This window comes from Desmodus rotundus, chromosome 2 (genome assembly GCF_022682495.2).
Source record: "Desmodus rotundus isolate HL8 chromosome 2, HLdesRot8A.1, whole genome shotgun sequence".
NCBI lineage: Eukaryota > Metazoa > Chordata > Mammalia > Chiroptera > Phyllostomidae > Desmodus > Desmodus rotundus.
The window spans coordinates 188,239,274-188,259,117 of NC_071388.1; the positions used below are offsets into that span (position 1 = coordinate 188,239,274).

General features: G+C 37.9%; 2 protein-coding genes across 5 annotated transcripts in view; both read right to left on the reverse strand.

The window, feature by feature from the left end:
• Positions 1-218, reverse strand: part of KANSL1L (KAT8 regulatory NSL complex subunit 1 like) — a 113,979-nt gene extending 113,761 nt beyond the window's left edge. Inside the window, exon 1 of one of the 3 annotated variants that reach the window (XM_024563832.3) lies at positions 50-218. The gene's annotated coding sequence lies outside the window, so the exon portion shown is untranslated. Of the gene's footprint in view, positions 1-13 lie in introns of all 3 variants that reach the window. The other 2 variants (XM_024563833.3, XM_053919031.2) reach the window with 2 other exon arrangements.
• Positions 219-14,659: 14,441 nt separating this feature from the next.
• The window catches only part of ACADL (acyl-CoA dehydrogenase long chain), a 31,253-nt gene continuing 26,068 nt past the window's right edge, over positions 14,660-19,844 (reverse strand). For both annotated transcript variants that reach the window (XM_045198225.3, XM_024563793.4), the window contains 2 exons: positions 19,742-19,828; positions 14,660-15,761 (listed from right to left, as the gene is read on the reverse strand). In XM_045198225.3, the coding sequence (XP_045054160.1) occupies positions 15,668-15,761; positions 19,742-19,828 (181 nt within the window). In that variant the 3' untranslated portion in view covers positions 14,660-15,667. The remainder of the gene's footprint in view (positions 15,762-19,741; positions 19,829-19,844) is intronic.

Consider the following 19,844-nt stretch of genomic DNA (forward strand, 5'->3'; position numbering starts at 1 on the left):
GCCGGCCACTCGCCTGCTGGGGCGCCCTGGCTCCCCTCCGCCGCCGCACCTTTGGTCCGGCCGTGGTGGGGGCTGCTGAAGTGATCTCTAGCTGCCCGCCCGCCTCCCCCACCCAGGGCGCTGCTGACTTGTCTCCAGAGCGCGCCCCGTTCCTGTCTCGGCTGCCGCCGCTGCCGCCGCGGTTTAACAGTCCGCCCGCAGCCTGCACCTCGGGGCGGCTCGGGGAACAGAACCCTGCGGTGGTGGAGGGGCAGTGGGCGGGGCACGGCGCAGGCCAATGGCAGCGGGGGAGGGGCAGCGCCATGCAAATGAGCTCCGGTGGCGGGGAAACCCCGGCCAGGGCGGGGCCTACAAAAGCTTTCTGGAAGTGGTTGGAGCCGGACCCCCCAACACCGCTGCGGAGGCGCGGCTGCTCCCTCTGGGGCGTTTAACGTCTTCCCTGCTTCCAATCCTTTCCCCTTTCCCATGCCAGCCGGGAAAACGTACATACACAACAAAAACGCGGCTCGGTGACTTCCCGCCCCTGCTTTGCTATTTCTGTACCAGTGTGACAACGGAAACAAAGCGCTGGGGAAAGTGAGGCTGCTTTATGCCCTGCCGCCCGCGCCAGCTCCTGGCGTCCTGACTATTCCTCCTCGCCGCTTGAGTGGCAAGTTTTAACAAAGCTTTCTCATAGACGCCAAGTTTACATGTCTCTGTGCATTTGCTTTTACTTGAGCTGTGCATTAAAACCTAAAGTCATAATTCTGTATGACCCCCAAAGGGCTCTGGAATAAGGTGACAAATCTGCCTTGGATCCAGTTGGATCGTGTTATGGTAAAAATCCGGAGCCACCAATTCAAGCATTTTGAAATCTGTACAGAGCTAGTTTGAATGGCGTTGGAGTTAATACCGACCTGCAGTAGCGCAAATAAACGGAGTTTTATGTGGAGATAGTTGGCCAGGGACATATAAAAACATACTTCAGAGTTTTGCACCTGGCCCAGTGCTCCAGTCACTACTAAACTACACGCAGCATTTTCCCAGCCACAAACTCAATTTCTAAAAAACAAGAACAAACAAACAAAAACCCCTCAGCACTAAATATACCTCTTTCGATGACGAATTACAGGCTTTCCTAAGCACCTAATTTACACATGGAATGATTCAGGGATGAAGCACAATAGAATTTTAGATCCAGAAAGACAACTGTCGTCATTTCAACCTTATTAATTGGATATGATCCTGGGGGGACAGGGAGGCAGCAGGGGAAGGGAAGGAAAATCCTAGTAATCGGAGTTACAACAAAGCATAATACATGACACAGATTACTGGAATTGGAAAATATCCGGCTTGTTACTGGCCTTTCTGGCAGATTGTGACCTTACTGAAATAATTTTTGTAACAAGCTGCATTTATGGGAGAGATGTGTTTTAATAATTGATCAAAATAATAATTGTACCTTCATTTGGGATAAAGGAAGAGTTTTAGGAAATTAACTTACCTTCCTTGGAATAAAAATTATATAAGCAAACGGTGTGTTGTGAAAATTAACTCACCAAATACTTATTGGATATTTACCATATTCAAAGGGCTGTCATAGTCTCTGGGAACAGAGTGCAAAAATGATTAAGCCATTAAAATGTGTGGTGGTGTGTTTTTTTTTTAGATTAACAGTGTGAGAAGTCAAATAAGCATTTGTTGAGATACTTCAAAGGAATATTTTCTTACTAGAGCTGGGTATTTTAAAAGACTAGGCAGAGAAGGAAGAAAGGCATCAAAAGTTAGGGCATAGTACCTTTGAGTTTGGGTACAAGTTGTGTATATCATATTATTGGGCTGGAAAATTACAATGTCAACTAGATTGAGTAAATCTTGAATAAGAGAAATTTAGATTTTAACCTGAAGTAATTGTAGTGCCAACAAATCACTTGAGGATCCGGTTTAGTCCTATGAAATAATTATCAATTACTAAAACACTCATATATTCACCAAATGATTATGATTGGTACAGAAGATAGATACAGCAATAAGCAAAGTTTCTGCCCTCATGGAATTAATAGTGGATGATATTGGCATTAAGCTTTGTAATTACACAAGTAATAATTCAGAAGGCAATTTTACATACATTATCTAGTTTGTTCATCAAACAACCACTACCAGGAGGTAGGCTATTTACAATTCTCTAGGTGAATTATTTTATAGTCAGTCTGGAAGTCTGCCAAATTTGCAGACCTTAAATAAAAATTTTACTCTATCAAGCGTCATACAAGTAAAATTTTCTCATTCCTTATATATTTCGTTTGTGATACCTTAAAAAATACTAGGAATTGGTGGGAGGAAGGGGTTGGAAATGAATTCCAGTTTTTCAGACACTATAGAATACCAAAGCTCCTTAATACAAAAATTGCCATAACTGAACCATTTTTCAAATTGTTTTGTACATTTATTATTCAGCAAAAGCCTGAAAAATGCATATAGTGAATTTTTTAAATCAAATCTATGTCATTATTCAGAAAGTATATTAAAAGCATTCTGATTTCCAAGAAAAATATAATAGTGGCTATGAGACATAAAAGAACCAGCAGGGTCCTGGCTAGTGTGGCTCAGTGGGTTGGAGTATCATCCCATAGACCCAAAGTTTGCAAATTCGATTCTCAGTCAGGGTACATACCCAAGTTGCAAGTCCCACCCCAGTCAGAGTGCTACAAGAAGGCAACAAATCAATGTTTCTCTCTCATATCAGTGTTTCTGTCTCTCTCTTTACCTCCCTCTCTCTCTAAAAAGCAATGAAAAATGAAAGTTCTCTGGTGAGGATTTAAAACCCCCCAGCAAGAACAAGGAGAAGGAAAGGGCACCATTCTTGCTGACATAATTAGTACCTGTCTGGAAGTGTCCAGGTAAGCTACATTACAATGATTTCATGAGATAAACTTCTTTCCTCGACAATTTTTATCCAGTCCTTTTATTCAGGAAACACCTGTGTGGCACTGAACATACAGCTGACATTGTGATAAATGCTAGTGATACAGGAGAAAGCTCACACCCCCGTCTTAAACAGCTCACAACCAGGGAGAGATTACAAGCACAGCGTTTTCTGTGGCCCTCTCCTGCTCTATTTTCCTACTGGCACTTATCACCATCTAACATAAAACACATTTTGATTCTTTTTTTTTTTGTTCTCTTGTCTCCCTAGACTAGAATGTAAGCTCCATGAAGTCAGGCTTTTGCTGTTTTGCTCAGTGCTGTGTCTCCAGAGCCGAGGATAGGGCTTGATATATATATAAGTTGTCAAGACATTTGTTGGATAAATGTATGCATTTGATTCTCACATTGTGCAAAGTGAGTGTTATGTTCATTTTCCAGAATAAAAAAAAATGGAGGTTAAATATTGTATTCTGTATTCTCACACTAATAAAGGGCCAAGCTTGGATTTAAAGGCAAACATACCTAGCTCCAAAGCCAGAATTCTTTCCTCACTAAACTCTCATGGAATAGAAAGCTAGTTTGGAAGCCTGTACTATATTCCCATGCCCAGGGAAACTATCCTCCACTGTCATGTTCTAGCATATTCAATTCCTTCTTTTTTGATCATGTTTAGAAAGTGGAATAGGAGAAAAAGTAGGGCTAAAGGTGACAATTACTATTCAGGATAGATTTAGCTATAAGTAGACAAAGGGTGGGTGTGGGTAGCAAGAGTATAGGATTTGAGAACCAGGGCAGAATACAAAAGTAGTTAGAATTGGCCCATGGCTATAGGCAAATCAAAAATGACTCCCTGTGTATGCACATTTATTCACAATAGCCCCAAACTACAGACAAGCCTAGATACATCACCTACTATGGTTAAAAAATAAACAAAAATACTTAAAAAATAAAAACAAAAATAAATCAATGGGACTACATTCAACTAAAATAAATAAATAAAAATGAACAAATTGTGGTACGTCCTCCTGATGGAATGCTACTCAGGAATAAAAAGAAACAAATTATTGACATACAAGATAACATAAATGAGTCACAAACAGTGTGCTAAAAGAAGCCAGACATAAAAGGAGTAAATATTGTATAATTCCACTATATAAAGCTCTACAAAAGACAAACCTAACTTAGAATGACAGAAAACAGGTGAGCAGTTGCTTAGGCCTGGGGTGGGGAGAATCGAGTGGGAAGAGTATGAGGAGTGATGGAAATACTCTATATTTTGATCATGATGGAAGTTAAATGGGTACATGCATTTGTCAAAACATTGAAATGTTTTCTTAAAACAGATACACATTATTATATGAGAATTATACTTCAATAAAGCTAATTTTTAAAACAAGGCCTCTCTGATGAGGGTTGACTCAGAAGTCCCAATGAGTTTTAGGTCCAAAACATAGACAGGCAGAAAAATGAAAAACTCATTTGTACCAGTTAGGATGTGGATAGCCTGTGTGAAATGTATCCAAAAGCCCAAATAATGATGGCATACAGACATCAGGGTTAATTATCTCTCTTATAAGTTATTTTATTGATTCTAAGACACACTATTTTTCAAAATTTAACATTTCCAAAATTAGAATGAGCTCATTATTCATGTAATAACAAAGCATTGATTAAGTTTTATTGCCAGTGGGCTTTTTCTTAATAATATACAAATAATGGTGCATCTTAAGGTGTAATAAAATGTGATTTAAAAAAAAAAAGACAGTTTAGAGAGGAAGGAACCAGAGCTGATACAACAGCTCCACAAGGTCACCAGGAACCCAGGCTCCTTTCTGTTACTCTCTTCTGCACCCGTTCTCAAAGTAACTTCACGGTCCCACGTGGCTCCTGGAGCTCTAACCATCACATCCTCCTCCCAGGCAGGAGGCAGAAAAAGGAAAAAAGGGCTAACAGCCTTTATGTTGCTTCCCCTGAAGTTCCTGTCAACAATTCTATAACTTTATTGTGTGGACATATCAGATGCAGGGAGACCAAGAAACACAGCTGAAGTTGAACACATTGTCAATCTCCGATAATATAAAGACTACTATTTAGGAAAAAGGGGAGAATAGATGATAATTAGGCAATGTTCTTCACCAGTTTCCAAAGCAAAATGTCTAAAACAGCTAAATGTTACAAACTGATTTAGGGGCAGGGAGGTCAAAGAAACAGCTAAGAGATTTTTTTGAATTATGTTCCCTTTTTTTCAGGCACTGTGGCTTTGCCCATGATTGTTAAGAATGCAGAAGACATTGATGTAATTAGAAAGAAGAATGGTGCAGAAGTCTACAAAGGTAGGCAAAGGTAGTTTAGGACCAAAATATGGAAGGATTTGATGCAGTTTTAAGGAAGGAAGGAGTGTAAAGTTTATTCTGTAGGTAGTAGTGGAACCATTGAAGATTCTTGCATAAGTGAAGTGATAAAATTGCTCTTGTTGAAACACTAATTTCATAAATCTTTACATTAAACAGGCATATCCAGAAATACTGGTGAGAAATCACTACAATTGAAAAAGTATCCCAACATTTTGATTCATTTCATATGAAATGTGAATATCAGGGCAATTTCTTGAGGTCAATGAAGGTATTACATATATGTTGTAACACCAGTTCTATTTCCTCAATGACATATCATCATGTGTAAGAGCATATGGAAGTTGTTTTGGTCATGATGGGCCAGGTTATGATGCAGTAACAACCCCAAAGTCACAGTGACTTAACACGAAAAAGTTTATCTCCCCCACACAGAGTTTGTTGCGAGTCCAGGCAGCTTTTCAGAGCACTTGTCTTCTGAATGTTGGATCTGTGTTCCATGCTTTGATCTTTAGTTGCCTCCACAGCAATTTTACAATCAACCGCCACAGGATAAGACACGTCATTTCCATCTATAATCCTTTGGGAAGGACTAGTCACACCGTCCTGCCCAGTTACAATGGCATTGGAAAATACTAACTTATTTGCACAGATGAATATTAAAATTCTCTACTATAAAAGTCATGTACATTTTTTTTTAATGTCATCACCAGATGAGGCTGTGTCTCATTTGAGATGTGACAATCTCCAGGCACTAATTCCAACAACCAAGATCTAGCGTGTAGTTTTTATAGTAGATATTTTTCAGTTGCCTATTTGATTTCTATTCCATAATTTCCCTTCCCTAGTATTTTCTTGATTTTCATGCTAGTATCAGTCCTCCACCCAGCTCATGTGCTCTGAGTGAATCTGTTCCTACCTGCCTGTCCCAAAGTGCGCCCCAACTGGCTTAAGCCGATTAATGCATTCCACTTCCCTTAGCACAATCATTGGTTCAGAGGTGGGCGTGTGATAAAAACTTCTCCCTGTGACAGAATTTCGGCACTTATGTCTAACATGCTGGGCAAAGGTATATTCTCTCACACTAGACAGGAACAACCCAGGTTTAGAAGTAGGCCCACACTATAAAAGGCAGAACACAGACATGGAAAGCAATTGGTAAAGTGGATCCTTATTGACAAAGCAAAGCTGTTTAGTTGACCAGCTTTAAGTCTGCCCTAACTTTGAGCTTTCCAGTTTTGTGAGACCTTTCTTCATTTTTTAACGCCAGATTTGATGTCATTTTTCTGTTTCTTACAACACAAAAAACGCTACCTAATGTAATATTCTATTGTAAAATGAAACAACTTCTCTTGGGATATGTTAAGATAAACTCCTGGTGGGTTTAGGTTTAAGAAAAAGACTGAAAAAACATGATTTTTACTAATGAAAATAATTTCAGGAAGAATTTTGTGAACCCAAATGTAAAATAAAGAAAAAATAAATAAATAAATTTGGCAGTAGCTTGAAACTGGAAAATTCCTACTAAAATAAACAAGGGATCTTTGGAAAATGGCTGATTTCAGCTGTAGGGCAAAAACTGTTCATGGTGGGTATGGGAAATTTTGTTGTGCCAGAGAGTGAGGACTCTATGATAAATAACAGGTCATGTCAAAATGACAAAGGATTACATGATGTCTGGTATTTGCCTTAAAATAATCCATGAGTGCAGGGGGAGTGTGCGGAAATATGTGACTGAACGTTAGTCACGAATGGATGACTGTCAGAGCCGGGTGCTATATGCATGGTGGCTCATGATGCTAGTCCCTGTATTTTGTGTAGCTTTGACACTTTCAATAATAAAAAGGGAAAAAACTATAAGAACACATTTGAAGGGACTCTAACTGGCCTAAGGTGAAATAGTTTATGCATCAAAAAAGAATGACAGTCATTAGTTAAAATACATCAAATTTCCAAAATCCATGAGTCCTTATTAATACTAAAAGTATTACTGCCACTGGAGGTTGCTAGGGCACCCATTCATTACATGAAAAATTGGCGAAAGGAAAAAAATCAGGAATTTATTCTGCTTTTCATTTACAAATTGCATTCTAGGATATGACAGCCATGGAGGTATAACTCCCAGAACTCCCCTCAAGAAAGCACTTGCCATTTTGTGGTAAGAAATACAGTTAACTGCCCCTCCAGCGGTTAACACCTGCAGGGTCCACGTTAGCTTTTGAGCTGAGGCCACCTCTTTCTAGGCAGTCCACAGACAGCTAAGCAGGGCAGAGGAAGCAGGCACTGGCCATGTCCACCAAATGTGGGACTTCTCCAGTGGGCAGTCTCTACTCCAGAGGTCCTCATTGCACTGGGCAAGACTGTCAGATCTGCTTCACTATCTCCATTGTCCCTGCCCAATATGACTTCCTTCCCTTTTCATTGTTCACAGGTGTTACCTCTCAATGAACCTCTTGCACTCTTGTGTCTCAGCTTCTGATTCCTAGAGGGCCCATCAGACATACAGATTAACCAAAAAGTTGATGAAAGTCCTTCTTTATGAAAGTTAATAAATGCATAGGGAGTTAAAATATTAGAAAGTCATATTTTATAAAAACTGACCACTTGTTAAGTTTACTGGGAAATAAATAAATAAATAAAATCCATGAGCCTGAATCTAATCAAGCCTCTAGCTCTGTCAATTTATAGGAAAATTTAAAGGAATGAAGTAGAAATCACCATGAGAAATCAATCAGGCAAGTCAATAATGTTGGACATTCTACAAAATAAATGACTAGGGTTTTTCCCCAACAAATCAATGCCACCGAGGAGATAGAGAGAAATAATCTTCAACTCATAAAATTAGGTCACCATTACCCTGTTAATAAAACCAGGCAAAGGCAGTGAAAGAAAGTTACAGCCAATATTCTTTATGAACATAGATGCAAAAATTCCCAATAAACTATAATCAAATTAAACCAAGCTATATGTAAATACTACAATGCACAGTGACCACGTGGGATTTATCCCAAGAATGAAAGGTCGATGTGATATTCAAGATATAATCAATGGTACCTGTAATCTTAAGAGTTCAAAGAAGGAAAACCACATGATTATATCAATGATGCAAAAAGCATTTGACAAAATCATTATCCACTAATGATTTAAAAAACTCATCAAATTAGGAACAGAATGCAATCTCCTAAACCTCATAAAGAGCATCTACAAATGTCTACTTTGAAAAAACTCATACTTACTGTGAAAGCCTGACTACCTGCCCCTAAGGTCAGGAACAAACCAGGATACCCTTTCTCACCATTCAAGGCAGTGTAGTGTTGGCAAAGGGGGGAGGGGGATACATAGATCGATGAAATGGAACAAAGTCCAGAACTAGGGCCATACAAATATGAGAATGTAAAAATATAAGATGGGTTCAAATACATAAATTGAGAAATATAGTCAATTGATTTTTACAAAAATGTAAAGGCAATTAAATGCAAAAAAAAAAAAAAGAAAGGCTGCTCTATCCAACAAGTGGTATTAGAAGAATTAGACAACTATATGCAAAGAAATGAACCTCAACATGAATCTCACACCTTATAAAAATTACTAAATGGAACATAGATCGAAATGAGCAATGTACAATATAAAGTTATTAAAATAAAACATTGGAGGAAAACTTTAGGACTAGAATTGGGTCAAAGAGTTCCTAGATGTAATACCAAGCACATGATCCGTAAAAGAAAAAAATTAATAAATTGGAATTCATCAAAATTGAAAACTTTTCCTCTACCAAACAGATGGTTAAGAGAATGAAAGGACTAGCTGCAGCCTTGTGACCCTCCTGGGACCTGATAGCACCGACGATTTGTACGATGCTGCTGCAAGGCAATGTCTCAATTGCTTCTCTATCTACCAGGGAGCTTGTCAAGGACATTTTCTTAATGTTTAAGGGTTTTGATGGAGTGTTAGGCTTTTGGCCTCACCACCCTTAAGGCACAACTGCAGCTATAAAACTGTTTAGTAGCAACATGCAGGGGACTCGGCAAGAGTGCCCCATTATTCCTGTGGCAGTCATCTGGTCTCCTTGTTTCACTGTCATCCTGTGTGGAGGCCACAGAAAACTGACACCTTTGACTGCTCACCTTTCTACTTTCTGTGTAAGCAATAAACTGAGTCTCCAAAAGGTTCATGGTCCCTCTACAAGCAGAATCTGTCAGCCTGGCTTTGCCTTATGCTTGACAGTGTAGGGACACACAAAGAATCCTCAAAGCTCAATTAAAAAAAAAAAACAAGCAACCCGACTAAAAAAAATGAACAGAATTCGCCAAAGAAGATACGTGGCGAGCAAATATGCACATGAAAAGCTGTTCATTGTCATTAGACATTAGGGAAAAAGCAAGTTTAAACCACAAATCACTACATACCTATTAGAAAAAATAAGATAAAAAATACAAGTGCTAGAGAGTTGAACTCTTACATTCTTGGTAAGAAGGCAAAAATGGTACAGCCATTCTGGAAAAAGAGCTTGGCAATTTCTCATAAAGTTAAACATACATTTACCTTTCCTCTTCCTAGGTATTTAATCTCAGCAACCAAGATTTCTTTTTTTAGAAATTTATTTTATTGATTATGCTATTATAGTTGTCCCAATTTTCCCCCTTTGCCCCCCTCCGCCCGTTACCCCCATTCTCCCTATCAATCCCTCTCCTTTAGTTCATGTCCATGGGTCAGGCATGTAAGTTCTTTAGCTTCTCAATTTCCTATACTGTTCTTAACATCCCTCTGTCTATTTTTGTACCAACCAATTTGTACTTCTTATCCCTGCATCTTTTCCCCCATTTCCCCCTTCCCCCTCCCAGCAGATAACCCACCAAATGATCTCCACATGTGTGATTCTGTTCCTGTTCTGCTTCTTTACTTCGTTTGTCTTTTAGATTCAGTGGTTGATGGTTGTGAATTTGTTGCCATTTTAATGTTCATAGTTTTGATCTTCTTTTTCTTATAGAGTTCCCTTTAACATTTCATATAATAGTGACTTGGTGATGATGAACTGCTTTAGTTTTACCTTGTCTGGGAAGCACTTTATCTGCCCTTCAATTCTAAATGATAGCTTTGCTGGATAGAGTAATCTAGGTCATAGGTCCTTGCTTTCTTTTCATTACTTCGAATACGTCTTGCTAGTCCCTTGTTGCCCACAAAGTTTCTTTTGAGAAATCAGCTGACAGTCTTACAGGAACTCCTTTGTAGGTAATTCTCTGTTTTTCTCTTGCTGGTTTTAAGATTTCTCTCTTTATCTGTAAGCTTTGGCATTTTAATTATGATGTGTCTGGGTGTGGTCCTCTTTGGGTCCAACTTATTTGGGACCAACTTATTTGGGACTCTGTGCTTCCTGGACTTGTATGTCTACTTCCTTCACCAAAGTAGGGGAGTTTTCTTTCATTGTTTTTTCAGTAAGTTTTCAATTCCTCTTCTCCTTCCAGCACCTCTATGATTTAGATGTTGTTACATTTGGAGATGCCCCAGCAGCTCCTTATTCTATCTTTGTTTTTTAAAATTCTTTTTAATTCTTGCTATTCTAATTGAATGTTTTTTTCTTCCTTAAGACCCAAATTGTTGGTTTGATTCTTAGCTTCATCCTCTCCACTGTTGGTTCTCTGTAGATTTTTCTTTATTTCACTTAATGCAACCTTCATTTCTGCCTGGGTCTTTTTTATGCTGTTGCTGTACCCTGAGTTCTCTGAGCATCCTTATCATCAGTGTTTTGAACTCTGCATCTGATAGGCTGCTTATCTCCATTTCGTGTAGTTCTTTGTCTGGAATTTTGTTCTTTCATTTGGGCCATATTTCTTTGTCTCCTCAATTTGGCATCCTCCTGTGTTTGTTTCTGTGTATTAGGTAGAGCTGTTTTGACTCCCTGACTTAGAAGCATGCCTATTGTAGAAAAGTCACCTGTAAATTGTGTGGGGCAGAGCCTTAGGTGATCGCCATGGCACGGCAACCTGTGTCGCTGCTCTGTGGCTCTGTGTGGGTGAGGGCTCAGAGAAGGGACAATGTTGGTGCCTGGCATCTGGAGAGTTGCCCAGGAGGAAGCTGTCCCCGGCACTTGCCCTGTTTCCAGTCACTTTGTTTTCTCCCCATATGCCACTTATGCCCTTCCAGCTGTTTCCCTGGTGCTGAATCCTAGAGGGGCTGGGTGTGCATAAGTGCTGAGACCTTTGTGGGCCCTTTAAGAGGAGTCTCCTGAGAATCCTGCAGTTTCTTCTGCTGCCCCAACCTCCACTGGTTTTTATAGCTAGAAGTTATGGGGAATTATGCTCCTGGTGCTAGATCCCTGAGCTGGGTGGTGTGGTCTGGGTCTGGGATCACTTGCTTCAAAGGTATCCCGCCCAATTTTTATCCACCACATGTGACTGGGGCACCACCCGTTCCACTGCCACTCCATGCTACTCCACGCCACCCCATGTCTCCGTGCCTCTTCATGTCTCCACTCCTCTTCCCTGTCTGGGTGAATGTGGCTTTTTAAAATCATTGTCAGACTTCCATACAGCTTGATTTTCTGCCAAATCTGGGTGATATTTGTTTTGTGGTCCAGTTGTAATTTTTGCTGTAGCTGTGGGAGAGAAGGGTCTTTACCTTTCACCTCTATCTTGACCAAAAGTCAAGATTTCTTTTTTTTAAATTTTTTATTGTTATTCAATTACAGTTGTGTGCCTTTTCTCCCCATCCCTCCACCCCACCCCAGCCGAACCCCCCCTCCCTCCCTCCCTCCACCCTCCCCCTTGATTTGGTAAGATTTCTTTAAAAAGGCAAATGAATAAACAAATTGTGGGACATCCATACAGTGGACTACTATTTAGCATTAAAAAAAGAACAAGCTATTAATTAATGCAACATGAATGAATCTTAAATACATTTTGCTAAGATAAAGAAGCCATTCTTAAAAGGTTACATATTATATGATTCCCTTTATATGACAGTCTCAAAATGACCAAGTTATAATAACAGAGAACAGATCAGGGTTGCCGGGGGTTAGAGGTATAGGGAGAGGGTGATTATAAAGGGCATGAGGGAATTTGTGTGGGGATGGGACTGTTGCGTGTCCTGATTGTGCTGGCAGGTGCATGCATCTATACACATGCTAAAACTCAGAAAGCTAACAAAGGGCATTTTTACTGTTTGTATGTAAACCAAAAAATGGGGGTGGGGAACGAATTTGCTGTATGTTAATTTAAAAAATGAAATTTAGACAGGAAGAGGAAAAAAGAGAAAAGGGAGGACTGTGATAAAAGAGAGTTAGGAGACAATACAAAAATGTGTGATTTGTGGACTTTGTTTGGATCCTGATTCAAACAAACTGACCACAAAAAACATTCTCGATACAACCAAGAAAATTATAATGCTAATTTGGAACTATGTGTTAGATTTAAGTTTTTAAAGTATGATCTGAGCTTATCGTTATATAAAAAGAATCTTAATCAGTTAGAAATGTATTCTGAAATATGTGTGTGTGAGAGAAATAGGACTAAGTCTGGGATTTGCTTTAAAGCAATTAAGAAAAAGGTGGGGGAGAGAACATTGGCAAATGTTGAACCTAGGGTTCATTTTACTATCTTCTTATTTTTAAGTATGTTTGATGTTTTCTGTAATTTTTTTCTTAAAAATGGAAAATTAGATTTCAAAAATAGAGTAGAACTTCTTTTCAACATGTATTATAAAGCAGTAGACATGCGAGGTGTAAGTTGGTTTCCACTGCACTGTCAAATCTTTCCAGTGACTCAAAATAAATAAATGCTGTGTGTGCCAAAAATAATACTGACATATGAAAAATCCAGTCTCCTAGAAATCTTATACCTTGAGCAATAAACTACTAAAATTACTAGATTAGTAAAGATTTGCAGCTAGATTTTACAATAGCAAATCAAAACAGCTTCTTTTTCATAATGTCATTTCAATGACACCATCAAGAGAAATAAAGGGTAAAAATAATTTAAAAGCAATAATTATAATTCTAAAAATCTCAGCCAAAACCCAAAATTACTTGGGCTTTCTGATTCTCATTCATTATTTACACAGTGTGGCTTTCTTGCTGGGTTGGTCCAGTCTGTTTTTCTGAGCATTATTATTTATTATTTCTTCAGCACTTAGCACTGTGTGAGATACAGATGATAAATCCCTTCCTAGAGGACAATAGTCAAAGCCACACAAGCAAAACACAAAGATTAGCTACTTAAGAAATGAAGACCAAACGAAAGGTTAAGAAGCATGTTCTGAACTCCGTTTTGCTTTGCTTCTTTTGGGGTGCGAAACAAGACTAGTTGGCAAGATTAACAACCCATTTAGAAGAGATGGAAATCATCCCAGAAACCATTCCAAGAAAATATCCTACGTTAGCTATCCTTTCAGTTTCTGATATGTAGAAAGTACTAAAACCTGCTGCTAACTCTGGTGGACTGTGGTAGTTTTGTGCGTGTGTATGTGAGTGAGTAGGCTTTAGGCCTGCCCAGCAGACCTTGCTGTTCCTTTCCTTTTGATAATATCACTCTGTTTCAGGAACCGCTTCCCCTAGTCCCTGTGCACCTGATGGGACTGTCAATCATAGTGCTGCTTTCTTCTACTTTATAATGACATTGGGCTGAAGGATGTGGGCCTAGAGTAGCCCGAGGTCATTTTTATAGGCCCTTTAATGAAATTTCTCTGCAATGTCCATTAGGCCAATTTGCAAACAGAAGTAAAAATAGGTGTGTACGGTCTAAGTGTTAGCAGGTCTAAGCCCTAGAATCAGGTCTCGAGACCCTAGTTTTTATAGTTCCATAGATTGTACTAGCTACACCACAACCCTTTTCAGCTAGCACATTCAAGTTTTTCCTTGGGATGGTGTCAATTGGGTTTCTTTTGTCATTTGCACCTGAAAAAAATCTTAAGTTAAATAAATGGCCCAAGGTCCAATGGCTCTTAAATGATAAAGTTATCCAAACCCAGGTCTATGTACCTCTATATAGCAGGCTTTTCCTTCTATGCTAATTTACTTTGCATCCTAAGATGTGATATTTCTAAAATGTAGTTGCCTTTAAGATTGGGAAAGGAAGGGAAAGGGGCTGAAAAGAGAGGGTTGATCTGCCTAATCCTATATTGTTTTCAGGTAGTATGAGGGAGGTGAATGCTGCAAATATGGTAATATCTAATGTTGTTCCAACTCATTTTGCATGGTATTTGACGCATATGAGTAAGAACTCAAACTGGCAATCATACAAACTTCTACCCAAAAGCAAATCAAAGGTGTCTAATTCTAGGAACGGTTTCAAAGTATATTCTCTTCCCTCTGCTCTACCCAGTTTGTAATGATTGCATTAAAAAATAATGTTTAATACCAACAATACCAAATAAAATGTTCAGGTTTTCTAGTTGAAAAAGAATACACATTTTTGTTTCCATTTAAAAACTACTTTATTCCCTGTTTCACCAGTATATGCAAAGAAAACCAAGTACTAAAATGATGTTAGCAACTTACAAATTAAATTGCTGGTTTATTTTTTGATAAGAATTACTTTTAAGTCTGAAATCAAACGTTGTTTCCTCACTTTCCTACTTTAAATGCTTATTCTCTTCTACTGCATTCATAATTTGAAATTATCTTGTTCATCGACTTACTTCTTATATTATTTATTAATTCATTAAAGTAGACTGTTCCAAAATAAAAGTCACTGTTTTGATACTGATAAAATAAAACAAAAGCTTAAAGATAAAGGATGATGGATTATTCTGTGTTCTCCGATAAAACTGGGTGTCAGTAGAGGAGAGAACAAACAGCATTCTCTAGCGGGCTTAGGCAAAGGCTTTGCTGAGTGCCAGGCAGGCTTCCTGACTCAGCTAGAGCAGCTCTTCATTATTCGCCATTTTTCAGGGACTCTTTGCATAGGCTTTAGTTTGAAGAAGGGGTCCCGTTACTTAAAAACAGGTTTAGGGTAGTGTGGGAGAATTCCACTGTTCTGGGAAATTTAGAGCAAAAAATTGCTGAAGTTATTTTGATTCCAAATTATATTTTTCCCTTCAAAGTCAATATGCTGTAAGTACTATTGATATTTTCGTAGCACAATAACAAAATTCTTTCTGCCTCAATTTTAAAGATTTAAGCAACTACACATTTTTAGAATTTTAGGGAAAATGAAACAATAGTGCTTCTAGAATTAGAAAATCTTTGCTTTTTAGCTATATAAAAGATCAAAAGTTAAACTTAATGTTTGAGAATTTTAGAATCTTTGGAAAGATTTCTTCTCCCATTGTGTTTATCTGATATTTGCATTTGATTTTTTTCTATGAGAGCATACGAAAACATGTTTAGTGTTTCCTTCCTGTGCAGGTTGCATTTTATCTTGAGTAGATGTAAAACCAGATTAGTTGTAATAGGATTCCAGGATGTGGGCAGATGGCTATCCGTCTCTGACAACGTCTCTTGCAATCAGCTCCTTCATTATTTCATTGGTACCACCATAGATTGGCTGAACGCGGGCATCCACGTAAGCTCTGGATAATTCAGAAAATGATTGAAGAATAAATAAAAGATATTAGAAGTTATAAATTTGGTGTCACCACAAAACTCTTAATGACTAAAGTGGTCACTTAATAAAATCCAACCAATAAAAGTTTTTCATAATTACTTTTTTCCAGTATGGCATTCATCCTCAATTAGTATCATTACACAAGTCTATTAAGAGAGTGATCACCTGTATACTTTGTTTTAGTTTGCTTAAAGAGATTATAAGTTCCAAATAACACTTGTAGGTTTGTTTTAATTTTGTAAAATTCAGCACATATAACAGCCCTCTTAAAAAAAGGCCACTTTGGATTTAGAAATGGGTACAATCTTTTCATTTCTTGTTACCTTTTATGATTCCTAAAAAAGTTGAAACCCACTGGTTTTGTAGAAAACAAAAGAGAAAAGTACATATTTTCTAACATCCCTTTGGATTCCTGCCACCACTGCTGCCATCAGTGGCATAAATAGATGTTTTAGAAAATATTACCTCCCACAAAGTTAACAAGTAACTTATTTTTGGAAATGGTTAATAGTCACTCCAGTAATATATGAGGTTACAATACTGAGGGCTGAGTCCACTAGCCCCCACCCCCCCAAAAAAAAGTTATAAAAATTTACTTTGGCAGCAATGGTAGTAACAATGACACGATTTTACCTTTTCTCATCTCACTTTATCCTGCCAGCTCTGGGGTGAGGAAAAATAAACATTATAGTTTTGCAGGTAAAGGAACTGAGGTACAGAAGTTAATACATTTACTAATTAATGGTTGCTATTTGACGGACAAATAGGAAATTGGCAGACTGGAATGAGAAGGTAGGTGTCCTGCCACCTTGGCCAGTATCTCTTTCATTGTATCATAAATTTTTTCATTGACACAGGCAGGTAGGACTTTCCTAGTAGACAAATTCAAAGGCATTTCTTTCTCAAGTATAAAATCTGTTCGTTTTTTTTTTAATTGAATTTTTGAGACAAATTAAATGTGCCAGCACTCTAAGAACATGACCAATTCTGGACTTCTCCTTTATCATATTCATCATGAGACCTTGGAAAGAGTAAGAACTCAGTCCGTATTTACGGATTTGATTTACTGTATTACAAAGGCATTTTAGTATCTCAATGCCAACTTTCAGAAAATCCTTGAAGTCTAGGGACAATTGTGTTTTCAAATATATATATTTCTTATTTTGAACAAATTCCATTGCTGCCCACCAAGCCCAGCGCTTGCATTTGGAGGCCCTCCCTAGCATTTCAGTCCGCCGCAGCAATCTGAATGCTTCCAGACATTTTTTGATTGGGTTGGGCATTTTTTTTTCCCACATGACAGAAGTTCCAATGGAATTGGTAATGACAGAAATCAGTAGACCTTTTATAGGTTACTAATTAAATTCAGTCATCAACTAAAATTAACAGAGAAAGGCAGCGGAATAAATGTTTAACCACACAATGACGAAGCTCTGTCTGGGCTGCTCTCCCTGGCCACGGCAGAGGAGTCTCCAAACGGCGAAGGCTGTCTCACTTCTCACAGACCCCTGGCCCCGTGAGAAAGGATGAAGTGAACTCATGCTGAAGAGCAGTTACTTAAGAACAAATAAACAAATAAAATGAAACAAAACAAAAAAAGTATCTCTTTTATCTGCGAAACCAAGACTCAACAACACACACACACAAATAGTATAGCTTAATCTGAGGACATGACAAACACAAATGGAAAGATTTTTTTCTATTAAATCACAGTCTGTCTACATCCACATACTGCCTAATGTGTCTGCTTAGTTTTTTTGATATTACCTATTACTTTCTTCCTTGTAATTTTATAAAAAATTCCTTCCCTATGTCTTTGGGGAGAAAAATACCAGGCTAGTTGAAGTTCATACAATCTTTGAACTAACAAGCTGGCCAAGAAGGGGCTGATTATACCTGAAAGGAAATGTATGTCTCTAGGAAACTGGGGATTCCAAATACTGAGCCAACACGCTAGTCTGTGCTTCCTACTGACCTGAAGGAACAGCCTCCTGGGTCATGGGCATGGTTGACTCCTCCTCACCTAATACACTTCTCTTAGAACCTGAACTAAAACCAGACAGACACTAAGCCCGCGTGTCTGCTTTCCTAGTGCAGCTGTGGCGGCACAGTCGAGTAGAAAAATATAAACACCCATTATTATGTCGCTTTTCTCCCATAGTGAATATTGTGAATCAATTATTGTGAGTAAAACATGAGATGCACAGGAAATATTTCAGTGATGATTTAATTTGTGCTAGCAAACTTCAATGTTTACTTTTGATTTCATGACTAGGCAAAGATAAAAAAAATAAATCTGCTTCGGATTAAGGTCTGTTTGAAGTAGTTCTAAAAGGATATACCGAAATCCAAATCCAAGATTTGATTAAAAAATAAAAAAGAAATCATTTAGCTACTTCATGTTCACATTCCCAAGAAAGGAAAAAGCCTACTTAATGCTGAGTTTTTATAAAGGTTATAAATTATATACATCCTGTGCTTAAAGCTTTATGAGCTGCCCAGTAGCTATAGAAAACTAGTAAATTATATCTATGATGAAGCTTCTGTTCTTAATGTAACATTAATAAAGTGTTTATTTTCCTCATTAAGGACTATACCTGTATCAGATGTTGCCAATTATGCTTGCTGAAATGATACATTTGAAAGTTAATTTGAGTACTAGTTTGATAATTTTCCCTTTAGATATCTGTATTTAGATTAAAATTAGAAAAAGTTTTTGGCTTTATCATCCTCTGATTCAGAACTAAATTGGACTTCTCTTGATTTAGCAAATCCCTTTTGCTAAATAAAAAGAAAATATATTTTCTAGAGTGAGGAAGAGAATTGCCATGGGGAGGCAATTTCATGGGCAGATAAATGGACAAAGAAAATACAGTATCTACATACAATGGAATACTTCTCAACTTTAAATCAGAAGGAAACTCAGCTGTATGTGGCAATCTGGGAGAACCTTGGAGACGTTCTGCTAAGGGAAATAAGCCAGTCACGGAAAGGCAAATACTCATTGATTCTACCTCCTAAAATAGTTATCTAAAATAGTAAAATTCATAGAATCAGTGAGGAACGGTAGTTGCCAGGGGCAAAGGGGAGGGAGGACCATGGAGTGTTACTAATCAGCGGGCTTAAGATTGCGGTTAAGCAAGATGAGTAAGCTCTAGAGACCCATACTACCACACGGTACCTCCGGTTCATACTGTTTTATAGTACACTTGAAATTTGTGAAGAGGGTAGATCTTATGGTGGGTGTTCTTACCAAGGTAAAATAAAATAAAACAAAAAAGAAAAGAATTAACAGTCACTCAAATTAAAGGAAGAATAATGACCTACATTTTTTACCTATTAGATTAATACTAAATTTAAACAGCAATAACACTCATAACTTAGAAGGGTAAGTCACCAGACTTTGTTCATGTGAATGTCAGTTGCTATTAATTAGAAGAAATAATATGGAAATTATAAAATTATAAAATTTATAAAATTATAAATTATAAAAATTTAAATAGGCATACTTTTGAACTAGCAACACTACTTTTGAGGTTCTTCTGTTGCCATTGCAAACACATGTATTTAAGATGAATGTAAACAGGTGTCTGTTGTAGCGCTGTTTGTCAGAGTAAAAAACTAGAAATAACCTGAATAATTATGGATAATCTATAAAATAAAACATTATTCAACTATTTCAAAAGTGATATTAGTCCTTCTATATAACAATTCAAAGAAAGCCACGCATCAAGCTTTAGTGTATTGGTCTCTTCGCTTCCTTTAAAAATGATAAAATCCTAGGAGGGAGCCAATAACATGATGCTGTTCCCATCTGCTTGAAGATACTCTGCAGTCAGTTGAAAAATGCAAAGATTTTGCATCTTCTTTCCTTTAGTATATAAAGTACAGTAATTTTCCTTTCTTTACATCATCCAGAAGGGTGTCCAGAATAGTCAAACTCACCTTGCAATTGGGTACTCCCACATGTATCCCCAGCCTCCATGGAGCTGTACACAATCATAAGCTACACTGTTTTGTAATTCAGAAGCCCTAGATGACCAAAATA